At 34.5% G+C, this 17,331-nt stretch overlaps 1 protein-coding gene across 1 annotated transcript; it reads left to right on the top strand.

Moving 5' to 3' along the window:
* Positions 1-11,267: 11,267 nt before the first annotated feature.
* LOC115987084 (crooked neck-like protein 1) lies at positions 11,268-14,912 on the top strand. The gene is made up of 7 exons (XM_031110536.1): positions 11,268-12,533; positions 12,628-12,693; positions 12,985-13,129; positions 13,218-13,436; positions 13,884-14,103; positions 14,224-14,419; positions 14,524-14,912. The coding sequence occupies exons 1-7, from the start codon at positions 11,383-11,385 to the stop codon at positions 14,633-14,635; spliced, it is 2,109 nt and encodes a 702-aa protein (XP_030966396.1). The 5' UTR covers positions 11,268-11,382; the 3' UTR covers positions 14,636-14,912.
* Positions 14,913-17,331: the final 2,419 nt, after the last annotated feature.

The raw sequence follows: 17,331 nt of genomic DNA, 5'->3' as shown, positions 1-17,331 counted from the left end.
TGTGCAACATGTTTTATTGTCTCAACATCGTATAGGATGGAGAAGTTGAAGCAGGACTTCTTTTGGGTGGTGGGACTGAGTGACAAGTTTTGATGCTTTTTTTTTTTTTTTTTTTTTTTTTTTTAAATTTTTATTTTTATTTTTTATTAATAATGTTTGGAATGATGACCTAACTCCAAGTCTAGAGGCTTGGATATTAGAGAAACCAGCCTTAGTGGTGCTATGTGGAGTCAACAATACTAAGGAGATACACATTGCTAAGTTGTCAATTTATGGTGGGAGTAATATCACACTCACGTGTTCACTATTAACACTAATTTTAATGGGAAATTACATTTTATTGCCCTAAATTATGCACTAGATTATACTTTGCATCCTAAATTATCAGAATGCACACTTTGCACCTTAAACTATCATGCTTTGTACCTTGATGTTATTTTTGTTGTTATATTTAACAGAATCTCACTATACTTGACAAGCACATGCTTCTTGCTTAGGTGAGCAAAGTTAAAAAACTGAAACATTCTTTTTCAAAATCAATTAAAACAAAACCCAAACTTTTCCACATCCCTGTTTGTCTCATGTGCATGCCATCATCTTCCCTAGATTTAGTCTTGTAAACCTTAAATCCCTAATTCAGAAATTGCCTCTGAGACTTTCTTAGTTTCAAGAGAACCAAGAGAAACTGAAGTGAGCACCACTAAGAAGCCCGCACCACCTCCAACGGCAATGAATATTGTTTTCTTTGTGGTGACTCCTTGTTTGCCAAGGCAACAAGTAGAGACGACAGCATCTGACTAGGCATTGCGAGGTTATCATCTGGGTTGCTCAATTTGAACACTTCCACACCTTTTAAAATGGCATTATCGTGATAATAGCCTATATTAACAGGGTGTAGATCAATGGAGAGACTATGCCTGTCCTCATCTCCCTTCTTTCTAATGTTTACTACATAGTCTTTGAAAATAGGCTTACTGATTTTGTCAGTCCATAATATTACATCAGCACCTTTCGTCAGTTGTAAAAGAGTATATAAATGATGAATAGCCTTTCACCAACAACGTTCATATTGGGGTCTATAAAACAGAAATGGAGCCTTGCTAGATAATTAAATCCTGTATCAACTGGTAATTCTCACGTCAAATTGGAAACCTGTTCTTGGTGCTGTTAAAACCCATTGTCCTTGCAGATCGATAAACATCATTTGGTGCGGTGTGATTTGTTATGTTTGGAGCAGAGGCAATTTCCGAATTGGGGATTTAGGGTTTACAAGAAACTAAATTTGGGGAAGAGGATGGCACGCACACGAGACAGAGGGAGATGTGAAAAAATTTGAGTTTTGTTTTAATTGATTTTGAATAAGGGTGTTTCAGTCTTTTAACTTTGTTCCACCTAAGTAACAAGCATGTACTTGTCGCATGCATAAAGATTTTGTTAAATATAACAGTAAAAATAACACCGAAGTGCAAAGTGGGTGACAAGTGTTATAGTTTAGGATGATAAATTGTAATTTCACTTATTTTAATTATACATCAATCACAACTTAATACGTTAGTTGGGTGTAAAATTGGACCTGTCTTTTGACTTGTAGATGTGGAGTGCTTTCTTCTCATTTTTATATTAGTAAGAATTTGACTTTTAATGTAATTAAAATTTTTTACAGTTTAAGCAATAATATATGTTTATAAATTACAAAAATATAACTTAAAAAGTAGCCGATTCCAATGATAAGAGTGTATATATATATATATATATATATATATATATATATATATTAAATTAACAATTTTCAAAGTAATTTCTAAATTCCTCTCCTTTGGTACAAGATCTGTATAGGTTAGGAATTTTATAAATAGGGGATAAAAAGAAAAACTCACACTTTTCTCCGGTCATGCTTCCATGTTTCCTTTCAAAACTTTAAAATTGTCAATGGGATAGCTACAAGTAAAGCACTCATGCCAGTAAAAGTTAAGAAACATGACCTGAAGTAATAAAACCATTTTACTTAATCAATTTCTTTTCCACTTTTTATTTATTTATTTTGGCAAAAATATTGTTTCCATATCTAAAATTTGCATGATGTTTGTTTTCATCCTTAAACTTTAAGAATTTTTTTTTCTTCCTAAACAATTGAAAACGTTATTTTTTTCATAATGCTTATCCAATCCTATTACCTTTTATCATACATGACTAATTAGGTGAAGCTATCTTTTTGCAGTAAAAATTTTGAAATTTATGACACGGAACCAATTACATTTATAAAAAAAGAACATAAGGTGAACTACCTGAAACTATTTTTTTTTTTGAGAATGTACCTGAAACTATTGAGAGTGAAACTATATTGAGAACCTTTGAGCTTCCAAATGATACATTGTTAACATTATGATCAAAAAAAAAGAAAAAAAAAAGAAAAAAGAAAAAGAAAAGAGAGAGAGAGAGAGATTGAATGGTTTGGTATAGGAGTAGTAATTCGTGATGTAAATGGTTTGGTGCTGGCCTCATGTGCAAAGATAAAACACCAACCTTACAAGGCAGTGGAGATTGAATCCTTGGCACCAGCAATGACACTATCCCTTGTCAACAGATCTTGGTTTTCGACGCGTTATTTTGGAGGGAGATTCAATGGAGGTGATACAAGCTTTGTGAGGGAATTCACAAGCCCTAACACCTACGGGTTTACTGATTGAGGATGTCAGAAGGTTTGCCCAAAACTTTGATGGATTGCTATATTCTCATACTAAAAGAGATGGCAATGTTGTAGCTCGTCTGGCTAAATATGCTCTAAGTATACCAAATTTTTTAGTGTGGATGGAGGATGTTCTGTCACACATTTTTCCTATTGTACAAGCTGATTTAGCACATTCACATTAATAAAGCTCAGTTTTTTTCCCCCTCAAAAAAAAGAAAAAAAAAAAGTGAGAGACTTCGTCAAAAAAAAAAAAAAAAAAAGTTATGGGTAATGAGAACTGAAAATGAAAACTTGGCCAAACATGCTTTTTAGATGTGAGATCCACCGTAAATAAGTAATCACGATGAAATAAGATTTATGAGTGATGAAAATTAAAAATATAAATGTTGGTAATAATATTTAAACAATAAAAACTGTTGTTTAAATATTTTTACTGATTTTCTACTTACGCGTATTTCCACCAAATTTATACAATATTACTGGAAATCTCATGTGAAACGGGCCAAAGCTGTAGGCTACAAACTACAAAGACAAAAAGCAAGCAACCCAGCAGTTCCTTCCCAAAGCAAAGCTTCACTCCCTCTCTGTCTCTAATGTAAAATGTCCCAAATGAGAGAACCACCGATTCTCCGACACAGGAAGAATGACCATATTCCTTACGACATCGTACCGAACATCATGGAAAGGCTACCGGTGAAATCAGTGATGAGATTAAGGTGCGTATCCAAATCCATGGACTCCTTAATCACCAGTCACGATTTCATCTCCACCCACCTTAATAACATCAACAATGATCATGATCATGACAATGGTTATGTCATACACATGCCCTTGAGGGGATTTCATCTGTTCCTTCTTTTGCACAAGAGATTGAGGTGTACACATTAAGTTCAGATTCATGGAGAAGGGTTGAAATATCATTGACAAACAGTATTATCCTCTACCCTAACGAGCTTGAGCCAGCCCCATTTGTTAGTGGAGCTTTGCACTGGATGGCACTTATCATAGATGGACAATGCCTTCGTCGGAGAAGGTCTATTATGTCATTTGATGTCAAAACTGAGACATTCAGAGAGCTAGCACTGCCCAATTATACTGGCAAGCCCTACTGTATTGCATTATTCAAAGGGAAACTGACTTTCACTACACTTGAAAAATATGGCTGCCTATACTCCATATGGGTGATGAAGAAGTATGGTGTGGTTGAGTCTTGGAATAAAATTTTTGTTGTACCATTTCAAAAAGCACCTTATTGCCTTGCCTTTACCGAGTATGGTTCACTTCTGGTTTCCTACTGCTACACCATTAATCCAATGAATATTCAGGAATTTAAGTTTGAATTGATTGACACTGAAACTCTACATGAGAAGAAGGATCCTGATATCCAACATCCTTCATATGTAGCTACTTTCATGGAGAGCCTTGTTTTACTTGATGGAGCAAACTTGGTGTCTTGCTAAACAGATGGTGGTGTGTATATGAGAATGAAGTCATTAGTGGTATGGATGAAGTGAAACCCTTGTTATTCCTTTTCCTTTAGTTCAGTAGTAGGCATGATAGTGTTGCTAAAAGCATCATCTTTTTATCCCAAGTTTAGATTAACCTTTTGTGGCTCTATTACATATTAGTATTTGGAAGTGGATGGTTGTTGTGCACATACCCAAGTCTGACGATTTTAACTGAAGCAATATTTGGCCAACTTAATCCTTCTTTGCTTGTGTGTCCCTCTGGTAGTGTTCAAAAAACTAGATTTGAGCTCTCATGACTTCAATTAAAAAAAAAAAAAACCAGAATGGATTGAAAGAAGCTCTAAAGCTGAGAATGTTGAAAAGGAGCAGCCAAGTGCTTGTCTAGTGAGCATGTTACCATTCCAATATCATGTTCTTACTTTCCTGATTTAAGTTAATTGGTCTTTGTTGGTTTGTGTGCTACATTAAACCTTAGTATTGATGACCAGAAGCTTATTTGTTTGACAGAGAATTGGTTACAACATTTGTGATCTTGCTATGGCATCCTATCTTTGGCCTTTGAGAGTTGTATCTAGTTGAGAAATGCTGTTGACTCATGTTTAGCTGGGCTCAATCTCATGTTTATTATCAAGGGATTTGGATTAACAAGTTTAAAAGTGTTTCTGTTATTACTGTTGTGTTCTTTCTCCTAAACAAACATGCTATGGTTTATACTACTAAGTCATTTTTAAAAAAAAAAAGTGTTGAAAAGACTATCAATCTGCTTTTGGTTCTTGATTTTATTGCTAGTTACTAGTACTGCTTGTGTAACTGTTTACATGTCGTCACCGTGGCTCCTTGACTTAGAGACCTCTGATTGCATGTGTGGTGCTTAATGCTTATTCATTGTATTCTGCATTTGATATCATCTATAATGCTTATCCACCTCTCGTAGTTCTTATTCTTGGTTAGTTCATTTTGTTTACCAGTTGGTCTCTACTTGTACTTTTTGTCATTTTATCATTAAACTTGCAAAATTACTACCTATTGAAAAAATCAGTAAACCTGCAAAATTGCTTGTATTGTGTTTGTATATTGATCTTACTCTTGGTTAGTGCATTTTGTTTGCCAGTTGGTCTCTACTTGTACTTTTTATCATTTTATCATTAAACTTGCAAAATTACTACCTATTGAAAAAATCAGTAAACCTGCAAAATTGCTTGTATTGTGTTTGTTTATTGATCATACGGTTATGCTGGTGAGCAATAAAGCATTGCGAAAATATGTCAAACATGTAGCACAAATCTTGATAAATTGATAATAAATATCTGTTCTCAGAGCATGAGAAAGTTAGAAAGGAGAATTGAATAAAATAGACAGAAGAAAGGAGACTAGAGGGGTGCCCAAGCAACTTATCCCCTTGGACCCAGGAGAAGAGAATGGTGGTCCACTTGAATGTAGGAGAAGAGCTTGCATATTGTAGCACCTGCTAGTTTACAGAAAGAAGGGAGTTACATACCTGTAGAACACCATGTTGTGATTTAATTGTGTTTTATATTCTTTAAAAAGCCATCAAAAATGATAATTAATACACTGGAAAGAAGGGATGATTCAACCTTTCATTTGACTATAGGTGGACTGGTGGAGAAGATTTTATTAGAACTTACTGGAAAGAATGCTGACTTTGCTGGTTTTCCTATTACCTCTGAATTTTAGGAGCTACCTCTTTTTAAATATAACCAGGCGTCACTCTGATTTTACAATTTACTGGTCTGCTTACATTTATGTGTCTTCTATTTTAATTATTCATATTTGCCTTCATTTTGCTTATGAAGTGCCTGATTATATAATATAAGAATTTTTATTCCACATGCTGGACGGATTTGCTGTTTGGGAAAATGGAGGAATCGTGATCTGCTTCATTATCTTCACTCTGTGCTTTGCTTTGAGGCTATGTCTAGTTTGAAGGTGAATTTTGGGTAGAGAATGAGATGGTTTCAGTGGGGGCGAGGTTGGTGGAAGGGGAGATGGCTGGTACTCTGGGTTGAAAGGTGAAATTTTGCCTATATTTTAGGTTGTATTACCACTAAGGTTTTTCTATTAAGAATCGGGCAGTGTGGTAGGTTGATAACGAGGAGATGGCCAGAATTTTGGGTTTTAAGCTAGCTTCTTTGGCTACATATCATTCAAGATTTTCGTGAACTTGGGGTACAAGCCTTTTTTGATTAATAAATTTTGTTCTTTATAATATATTTATTATTCAAGATTTTATTGAGGGTCCTTGTTTATATATTTGGCTGTACTGTAAGCAATTTTAAAGTAGAGGTTGGGGTGGTGGTGGTTTGGACGATGCTGTGTGTGTGTGTGTAAAGAGGCCGTATTACTCTTATAAGATAGTAAGATCACTCTTTTCAACTTGTCAACCTTACCTGTTCATGTGACAAATATGTAGGAAATGAAGTGTGTTGCAGTAAAGGAATGAGTAAGAGAAGAAGAAGAAGAAGAAGAAGAAGAAAACAAGGATGCATCAGAAAGAAAGGAAGGATGCACCAAGAGTTGACGAATTGCAAAATGAAATCAATCTAATTTGAATACCCCAATCTGTACTACAGTGATATGTATTTATACTTAATCTACTATCTATGCATGTATTGAAGCCAAACTAATATTGTGTGAGCTGTCGTTTAATGTCATAATCACTGCATGATCTTGTGCAACATGCGGTATTGTCTCAACAATGGATAGGATGGAGAGGTTGAAGTTAGTCTTCTTTTGGGTAGTGTGACTAGTTCATATGCCTTTTATATGGTTTGAAGGATGTCCTTACTCATAGTCAAGAGGCTTGTGCTTCGTGGAGTCAACAATACTTAGGAGACACATTGCTAAGTTGTTACTTTCACATGAGTTCACCATTGACACTTTTAATTATGCACTAATCAGAACTTGGCAGGTGTAAAATTGGATGTGCCTAGACTTGTAGATGTGGGGTACCTTCTTTTTATTTTTATATTGGTAAGAATTTAGCTTTTAATGTAACTAGTGGCAACCCTAAGTGATGTGTAGGAATACTTGATTATTTTATAGTAAAATATTATGTATAATTTATTTTTTAAAATATTCGTAAAGTCATATATTAGGATTAGTCATATGTAGTAAATGTTTTTCTCATAAGAGAATTTCATTTTAAATATATTAAACTATTAATTAAGAAACGTTCTTTTTTTATATAACTCTTTACCAAACCAAAAAAGGGCAATGATTTTTTTCCCTAAAATGTTATATTGCTTTCTTTTTTAAGTAATGAAATTTTGTTTCTCTACAAATAAATAATTATATATTTTTACTTTCTCTTTATATTAAAATTTTCATCAACACGTATTATGAGCTAATTTGTAGTGATAAAATATATTGGGATTTTTCTTAAAAAAAATATAGTGGGATTAACTTTTTCTAATTATGATAGCTAGAAAGGAATGAGAAAAGTAAAGTTTTTAGACTATTCAAAAAACTTCAACTTGTAGCCTTATATTTTAATGTTGTCTTTAATCCCAAACCAATTTATCTCTTTTGATGTATATAAGGTATGATCATTATCTCTCTTCTTGAATACATTGTTTATCTCAATACATTAATAAATATATACTGAATCAAAATATACTCATATAAAGATGCTTTGCAAACAAACAAAATTTCATATCAATCGTCGCCTAACAATGATTAGTTGGATCAATTAGGAAATCAATTTGTTATTGATAATCTATTGCAATTATTCTCTTTGTAGAAACTACAAATTTGTCTACCCAAAAGATTATCAAATAAACAATTATTAGCAAAATCTCATAATTAAATAATAATAATAATAATAATACAATCTTCTATTGAAAGTAGTTGGATAAGCTTATTGAAATGTTTTGGGACCAAAATGTGTTCTTTGCACACATCAATGTGGCTGTGATGCTTAACGTGTTGAAGTAGAGTCACAAGCTCTTGGAGTCCTAGATTACACACATCAATCTATTTATCAAAAAATGATTACACATATCAATCTAAAATATCTTAATAGCCCAATGGTGTACATATAATTTAAAAATTAAAATTTTGAATGGTAGAGACACAAATTTTGTGACAATGTGCAGATCTTTTGTGAATATCCTCAGGTATTTTTCCCTTTCCCATTCCCATTCTCCCTTCCCTTGTGGCCAAAATTTACTTATCCAAAAAATAAATAAATAAACCTCAGTTAGTTGACTATAAATTGACATGACATCTAAAATTTGTAGTAATCACTAGTTTCCAGAGTCATGAATTTTCACATTTAGCTATTTTCTTGTCTTCTAGTCATGTTACTAATTGGCTTAAATTCCACTAAAACTTTATTACTAATAGCAATCTTTTTCTTCTGCTAAACAATTAAAAGATTACCGGATTAGGCTTATAAGCGTATGGGTTTCATTTTGCACCTACAAAATTTTTTTCCTAAAACCTTTTCCACATTAGAGAGATTTCTTGAAATTCCATTCTAAGCTCCCAACATGCTGCAATTCTCTGGCTACAAGTTATTGATTAATGAGAATTTTAATTCTCCTGCCTTAATTGTTAAGAACATTGCCATAATTCTTTTGGAGTTCACAACTACTAGTGCGTTCTATGTTATTTACTGTATTAAATTTAAGTATATCAATCGATGTTTTAAGGGGTGACCTTTTTTGTCTGTCCAACTCCAAAAGAACCAATTCTGAACAACTCTTTCTGAAATTAAGTTTGGACAAATTCAAATCTGGGTTTGAAATTTCAAACAATCCAGTCATTATACCGTATGGGCCAAATGTATGTTGAGCTAGTTTGATTACAAATGTAGTAATGTAGAGATTGTTTAAATTTTGCTATATTGGCAAAGACATATGTATTGGGAGTTTTTTTTTTTTGGTAAGTATGTATTGGGAGTATTGATTATTTAAATGTGTTTGATATGTTATTTATGTTAATATGTCATACTTAAATGACTTGTTGGATGATAGAAAATTCGTAATTAAAAAAAATGTATAGGAAAGTAGCCTAAGTTGAGGGTCTGATTTTGTAAAACCAAGTTACAAGTTGTCCAAAATAAATCAATGTCAATTTTGGTTTTGGTTATTTGATGTTGTTGCCATCCTTTTCTTTCAGTATACAAATTACAACAAATCATGTCAAGTATCAACAGCCATGAAAAAGTGTTAAAAAAACAAAAAAAATATAACATTATGTCTTAACTTATTTTTTAGGTTAAGGAGCATCAATTTGTTGATATTATTCCATTTTGTAGTCAGTAAATTGCTTGTTTGGCTAATGCTTATAAGCTCAATTTTTTTAGCTTTTAATTTTTATGTACAACTTTTTAAAACTTTACTTTTTCTTATATTTTTCTTACTTTTTTAGAGTACAAGTATACTTTAGCACATTTTCTACAGACTAAAAAAATACTAAATAAGTTATTTCCAAACATATACTACAAATAGGATCTATGGTAGCAATCAATACATAAGTTTTGCTTTTTTTTTGGCTAAGAAGTACTCTAGCTAGTTGTGTTGTGTGTTTGCACATTGCCTCTTTTTATTTAAGGCAACATTACCACTAAAAATAAATCTGTCTAATATCAAAATTGAATTCTGTCAAGTTATAGTTTATTTTTCTTTTCTAAATTTTGTAAGTAGGGTCTTCTCTAAAATAATAATAATAAATTGTAAGTAGCTTCTCAAAAAAAAAAAAAAAAAAAAATTTTAGGTAGGATCTTTTAATTTCGATCTAGTGGACCTGCATGGCTGCTTCTCATTTATTATGGGTCATGTCCTTATAACCCCAAGCTACATATTACTATACCCACACCTAAATTTTATTACAAAAGGCTTGCTGCTAGTAAAGTCATGGGTAGTCAACTTAGTCTAATTTAGGGATTCTAAATTAGTGTCTATATGGTATATTTTTCAAACTCTTGTTAAAACTGTGCAATGTAAGGATATGTTCTCTCATTTGTTGGCGCCTTTCTTTTATTGTTTACTAAAATTCATTTAGTTATTCATGTTTGAAATTTTTAATTTTTAGCTTATAGATCATGGGAATCTTCAAATTTTAGGAAAAAAAAATTCCTAGGTAATAGAGTTCACAAATGGATGAAAGAAAAAGCAAAAAGCAAATTTTTAAGAAACTCATAGACAATCAAAAATCCTATGTAACATTGGTTGGCTCAGCAGGCAGGGCTTGGTTATTCGGCCCCTAATCCATGCAAAAAGTTTGAGCCATGGGGCTTGGGCTTAGCAGGATGTTTGGACTTTGGTTGGGCTCAGACTGGCATTATCGATTGGTGATTAGCTTCTGCTCTTGTCCATGTTGGATGATGGGCTAGTTGTAGAGAGGTCCATAGTTACTTGAATTGCCTAGCTCAATTGATCAAACACTTTTTTTTTTTCAACAAAAGAGAATTACTTTTCGTCTTTCTTGAATTTGAGTTCAATAATGTTATAGTAATTCCTTAAAGGGTGTTTGATTTGAGAAAAAAGTTGGTGTTTTATGTATTTATTTTTAGTTTTTTGTAAGACCCACCACTGAAAAAACTAGTATATTTTTACTTAGTTTTCATTTTTAGTATCTTAAAATTTGGATTTAAATACACATTTCTAGTGTTTTTCATTTTAAGTGAAAACAAGTAGAGTGGCATTCTCGTTAATTTCTTAAAAATGATTAAAAAATCCACCAACTATTAAGTCCTTTCAAATCTGACCTACACAATAATTGAAGTGACTTGTGTAAGTAAAAAAAAAAAAAAATGCTTTTCTCCTAAAATAGAGAACGAAAGCCAAACTGAACTCAAATTATACATTCAAAACTGATTTCCGAATAGACTCAAATGTGAAAATGAATCTTTTTTTTTTTTTTTTTTTTTTTTACATTCAAATTATTAAAATGAATATAGAAAAGCGAAAATGAAAGTGAATGCACCATTTTTTAAGAACCAATCATCACCTTAGGTTCTGTTGAACTGGGCCCGTGTGTGTGACTTGAATTGCCACAAGCCCAAGTCAATTACCAAATACTTGTATTAGGAGTCCAAGGCAGCCGACCTAACTTATATCCCTATATATATGTTAATAAGTTACGGCAATAGTGAGAGAGAGTCCGTAAACCAAAGTCCTTCCTTTTCCGCGCCATCGCTTTTCTTCTTCCCCACACATACACTCTCTCTCTCTCTCTCTGCCCCGTAAGCCCAAAACCATGGCCAAAGAAGCAGGCCCTACATTAGGGTTTCTAACCCTCAAGGACACGGAGGTGAAGCTTCCGAGACCGACACGTGTCAAGAACAAAACTCCGGCGCCGATTCAGATTACCGCCGAGCAGATCCTCCGTGAAGCGCGTGAACGACAAGAGGCTGAGATTCGGCCTCCGAAGCAGAAGATCACCGACGCGATTGAACTCTCCGAGTACCGGCTTCGCAAGCGGAAGGAGTTCGAAGACCTAATCCGCCGCGTGCGATGGAATATCAGTGTTTGGATCAAGTACGCGCAGTGGGAGGAGTCTCAGAAGGACTTCAATCGAGCTCGCTCCGTTTGGGAACGAGCTCTCGAGGTGGATTATCGGAACCACACGCTGTGGTTGAAGTACGCCGAGGTTGAAATGAAGAATAAATTCATAAATAACGCGAGGAACGTTTGGGACCGTGCCGTCACTCTCTTGCCAAGAGTGGATCAGTTGTGGTACAAGTACATTCACATGGAAGAGATGCTTGGCAATGTCGCCGGAGCCAGACAGATCTTCGAGCGGTGGATGAGTTGGATGCCGGACCAGCAAGGTTGGCTTTCCTACATCAAATTCGAGCTCCGTTACAATGAAATAGAGCGAGCTAGGCAGATTTTCGAGCGGTTCGTGCAGTGTCACCCTAAGGTCGCTGCTTGGATTCGCTACGCCAAGTTCGAGATGAAGAATGGCGAGGCTGCTAGGTCGAGGAATGTCTATGAACGAGCCGTTGAAAAACTCGCTGACGATGAAGAAGCCGAGCAGTTATTCTTTGCATTCGCCGAATTCGAAGAGCGGTGTAAGGAATCAGAGCGTGCTAGGTCTATCTACAAGTTCGCTCTTGATCATATACCGAAAGGAAGGGCTGAGGACTTGTATAGAAAATTTGTAGCATTTGAGAAACAGTATGGAGATAAGGAAGGAATTGAGGATGCCATAGTGGGAAAGAGGAGGTTTCAGTATGAAGATGAAGTGAGAAAAAATCCATTGAATTATGATTCATGGTTCGATTTTATTCGATTGGAAGAGAATGTTGGGAAAAAGGATAGGATTAGAGAAGTGTACGAGCGAGCCATTTCGAATGTGCCTCCTGCTGAGGAGAAGCGGTATTGGCAGCGATATATTTATTTGTGGTAAGTAATGTGGTTGAGAATGCAGTTTGAAGTTTGATTAATTCGAGTTCGGATGCTCAATTTTTGTTGCTGATTTTTTGTTTGTGATTTTTAGGATTAATTATGCATTGTATGAAGAGCTTGATGCAGAAGATGTGGAGCGCACAAGAGATGTGTATAGGTAAGTTTGTGATTGTCAACAACTTATTTTTGTGGTTGGTAAAGTTGATGTACTGCATAAAGTTTATGTTTAGACTTAAAAATTGTGGCAGATAGCTCTAACAGATTGTGTTGTTTTCAATGTATGCTTTTGCATGATATTGTTCATACTTCACTTGTATTTGTTGCTGTGTGTGGCCAAAATAAATTCAAGGTTGTAATTTAGATGTTTACACGAGGCGGTATGATTCACACGGGTGGACAAACCCAAGTGACTTTGAAGAGATTGCTCACTTACTGTTAATTTTTCCAGGGGGTGTCTAAAGCTCATTCCTCATGAGAAATTCTCTTTTGCAAAATTATGGCTTCTAGCTGCTCAATTTGAGATCCGGCAGCTAAATCTCAAGGCTGCACGACAAATCCTGGGAAATGCAATTGGCAAAGCTCCTAAAGATAAGGTCATTTACTGATTGAGTTTATATATGTACTATATTTGGCATATTCCACATATTCTCACACTTGTGATCTTGCTTTTTAACCCAATAGATATTCAAGAAGTATATTGAGATAGAGCTTCAGCTTGGAAATATAGGCCGTGGCCGAAAGCTTTATGATAAGTATTTGGAGTGGGCGCCTGAAAACTGTTATGCATGGAGCAAGTATGCGGAGTTAGAGAGATCTTTGTGTGAGACTGAGCGAGCTAGGGCAATCTTTGAGCTTGCAATTGCCCAACCAGCACTGGATATGCCAGAGTTATTGTGGAAGGTACATGCAATAGTTTTTCAGTAAATTTTCTGTTACTCATAAAAATGAAAGAAGTTATTTCAGGATGATGTTTGTAGATGCTGTTTCTTGATTCATTCCATAGTTTTTCAGTAAATTTTCTGTTACTCATAAAAATGAAAGAAGTTATTGTTTCTTGATTCCTAATCCTGCTATTCCAGAAATAATGAAAAAGGGGCCCTATCTGATAAATAAATGAAGTTCATTCATTTCTTTTTGTGACCTAAATTGGGTCAGTTCTGTCTTATAGTCTGATTTATTTTGCCACTTGATATCCCATAATTTTGCGGATGTGACGATCACTTTTTTGGTTACTAGTGTAGCAATTTGACTTGATTGTAAGAAAGCTTTGGCATACTTTTTTAAAGCTTGTTGACTAAATTGATTTTTAGATAATTGGTAATAATACATTTATTTATTTTGTGACAGGCATATGTTGATTTTGAAATATCAGAGGGTGAATTTGAAAGGACCAGAGAGCTCTATGAGAGGCTTCTGGACAGAACTAAGCACTTGAAGGTCTGGATAAGCTATGCAAAGTTTGAGGCATCTGCCATGGAGGAGGATGCTAAGGGTTCAGACTTGGCAGAAGATGATCTCCAGGAGCATCATCATGAACAAAAGAAGCAATGCATTCAGCATGCTAGAAGTAAGGAATTTTTGGCAAAATCTTATTGTTTACTTCTTTTAATTTATAATTTGATTGTGTTTAAATTCCATCACAAATAAAACAAGCTCTAACCCTTTTCTTTTGTTTTCTATGAATCAGGGGTTTTTGAGAAAGCCATTAACTACTACAGAACATCTGCACCTGAGTTAAAAGAGGAAAGAGCAATGCTACTGGAAGAGTGGCTGAACATGGAGAGCAGTTTTGGGGAGCTTGGTGATATTAGTTTAGTCCAGGCTAAGCTGCCAAAGAAGCTGAAAAAGAGGAGGCAGATGGTGTCTGAGGATGGTCCGGCTGGGTATGTTAACTTATAAAAGTCTTATTAAGATTTGATATAATTGTGTTCCTTACACTCTTTAGGCTTTTCCTTATTTGCCAGTACTAACAAGTTTAAATTGGCAGGTATGAGGAATACATCGATTATATGTTCCCTGAGGAAACTCAGATGACTAATCTTAAAATCTTGGAAGCTGCCTATAAGTGGAAGAAGCAAAAGATTTCTGATGAAGACTAGCATGGTTACCTTTTGAAGCAAAAGATTTCTGATGAAGACTAGCATGGTTACCTTTTTTTGTAGAATTGTAGCTTTTGGTGTAAATACACAATTGTTTTTTTTTAATGTTTATTGGGTGAAAATGAAGTAGTTTAGCTGCTAATCACATTTTTCTGGAATGAACGATTGCACCCCCAAAATCAGTTGAGGGAACTTAAGAGTTGTAAAGAGTGTCTAGATTAGATTCTGAGAATTTATTAGCATAGTGATGAAAAAAGCATATCCTTCTAGGCTGAAATTTATTTTATCAATTCCTGAAATGCACTTTGAACTGATTGTTGATTATACATAGTGTCATGTGATATCCACTATGGAGAAATTTTTCATAGACATTTTAATAACTTATGGTGCATTTACTGTGTTATTAGTAATGCCACAGATATGGTAAGCTCTAGATGAATTTGCCACTGTACATGGCATTGGATGAAAGTTTTATATTGCATGCCTTTTTGATCTTAAGTTTTTCTTTTGTTTGGGTTAAGAGAGAGTTCAAAAATGTAGCCAATAATATGGCTAAGTGCTGCTGTCTATAATTCAGTACTGATCTGTAACAGTTCTTCCCTTCCCCTTTCAGTCTGGGAGTTTTGGAAGGCTGATGTTGGATTTTCTTTTAGAAACTGATGTTGGATCTTTTTCAGTTTAATGAAAAGTTACTAGTTTATTATATATTAAAAAAAAAAAAAAAAGTTTCCCTCCCCAAGCCCATGCCCCATAGGTAATATGGAATCAAGGGTTTAAAGGTTTAAAGCTTTATTTTTTTCATAATATTCTCAGCAACTCATCCAGATGAGCTTGATAATGTTCTTTTTTGATACCAGGTCCGGAAAGTACAAAGCATAAATGTTTTAGTTAGTACCAGACATATCCATTACACCTTGAATGTTCTGATAAAAAATAATGAATGCGAGAATTTGTTGCACTTTTAGCCATATTAGTCACACAGCATAATTGTCTAAGATCTGCAAACAGTGCTCTACTACTCCAATGGGTCTCCTGGACTTGTTGCCAACTGTTTTTCAGTTCCTTACTGTTGATGAGGAGAATGATATTTGAGAACCCCAACTGTGTTGCTTTTTTTATGACTGCAGCTAGTATTGCTATCTGCTTAGCTATAGCTTTGGATTGGGCTTTTGTGGTATCACAAGCTTCCAAAAAAAAGTTTCCCTCCCTATCAATGGAACACCCTTTCCAAATAATAATAAATATAAAAAAATTTAGTTAGTTGTCATATTTTAAAATAATGCATAAAAATAGCATCTCGAGTGTCCAAAACTCGAGTTCCAAGATAAAACTCGAGTTTTTAAGTCTCGATTTGTAAGCAGATGGGTTTGATAGGGAAAAAAATCCACGTGGAAATCAAGTTTTAAAGACTCAATTTTTATAAATTGTAGAAAAACGCTGCTATAGGGCTTTAAAACGTCACCATAGGGCATAAAAACGCCACTATAGGGCTCCCAGAACTTGGTATGGGGTGATCACGCTAATAAATTTTTTTTTTGCAGGAAAACGCCGCTATATGGCTTTAAAACGCCGCTATATGGCTTTAAAACGTCACTATAAGGCTTAAAAACGCCACTATAGGGCTCCCTGAACCTGGTATGGGGTGGTCACACTTATTAAAAAAATTTTTGCAGAAAAACGCTGCTATAGTGCTTTAAAACATCACTATAAGACTTAAAAATGCCACTATAGGGGAACTTTTTTTTTGCATGGAACTCGAGTCTTAAAGACTTGAGATCTATGTGGCATTTTCAGTCCAAATCGTTCAGCCAAACACTCGTAAAACAAGTTTATAAAACTTGGGTTTTAATATGGATCTCGAGTTTCTAAAACTCGAGATGTTATTTTTCTTAAAACTTTGAAACGTTGCATAACTTACTACGTTGAATCCCTATTAACAGTTATTCTGCACATTCCCTCCCTATCAATGCCTTGGAGTGCAATGCCACTTCTTGTACTTGAGGGAACGTGCAGAATAGTTGTTAATAGAGATTCAAAGTAGTAAGTTAGGCAACGTTTCAAAGTTTTAAGAAAAATAGCATCTCGAGTTTTAGAAACTTGAGATCCATAATTAAAACCCGAGTTTTATAAACTCGCTTCGCGAGTGTTTGGTTGGACGATTTGGACGGAAAATGCCACATAGATCTTGAGTCTTTAAGACTTGAGTTCCATGCAAAAAAATTTTCCCCTATAGTGGCGTTTTTAAGTCCTATAGTGACGTTTTAAAGCCCTATAGCAGCGTTTTCCTACAAATTTTTTTTATAAGTGTGATCACTCTATACCAGGTTCTGGGAGCCCTTAAGCCCTATAGCGGCGTTTTTAAGCCCTATAGCGGCGTTTTTCTGCAATTTATAGAAATTGAGTCTTTAAAACTCAATTTCCACTTGGATTTTTTTCTACATCAGACCCATCCGCTTACAAATTGAGACTTAAAAACTCGAGTTTTATCTTGGAACTTGAGTTTTAGACACTCAAGATGTTAGTTTTCAGCATTGTTTTGAAACGTGACAACTAACTAAATTTTTTGATATTTATTGTTATTTGGAAAGGGTGTTCTCTTGTACTTTCTTTTATGTTTGGAACCATCTGCTTTGATAAGGAGCTGCCATTCCTTTCTAAATCAGCTTGATGTTGGAACCAATGCCACTTCCCACATT

This window comes from Quercus lobata, chromosome 4 (genome assembly GCF_001633185.2).
Source record: "Quercus lobata isolate SW786 chromosome 4, ValleyOak3.0 Primary Assembly, whole genome shotgun sequence".
NCBI classification, from domain to species: domain Eukaryota; kingdom Viridiplantae; phylum Streptophyta; class Magnoliopsida; order Fagales; family Fagaceae; genus Quercus; species Quercus lobata.
Note: the sequence above shows the minus strand (reverse complement) of the source record. Positions and strands in the feature narration are given on the sequence as shown.

Bases quoted from the DNA above. Each gene is read 5' to 3' on its own strand.
- LOC115987084 (XM_031110536.1), top strand. From the start codon at position 11,383: ATGGCCAAAGAAGCAGGCCCTACATTAGGGTTTCTAACCCTCAAGGAC. The intron at 12,534-12,627 runs GTAAGTAATGTG...TGTGATTTTTAG, and splicing joins CAGCGATATATTTATTTGTG to GATTAATTATGCATTGTATG. The intron at 12,694-12,984 runs GTAAGTTTGTGA...TAATTTTTCCAG, and splicing joins CGCACAAGAGATGTGTATAG to GGGGTGTCTAAAGCTCATTC.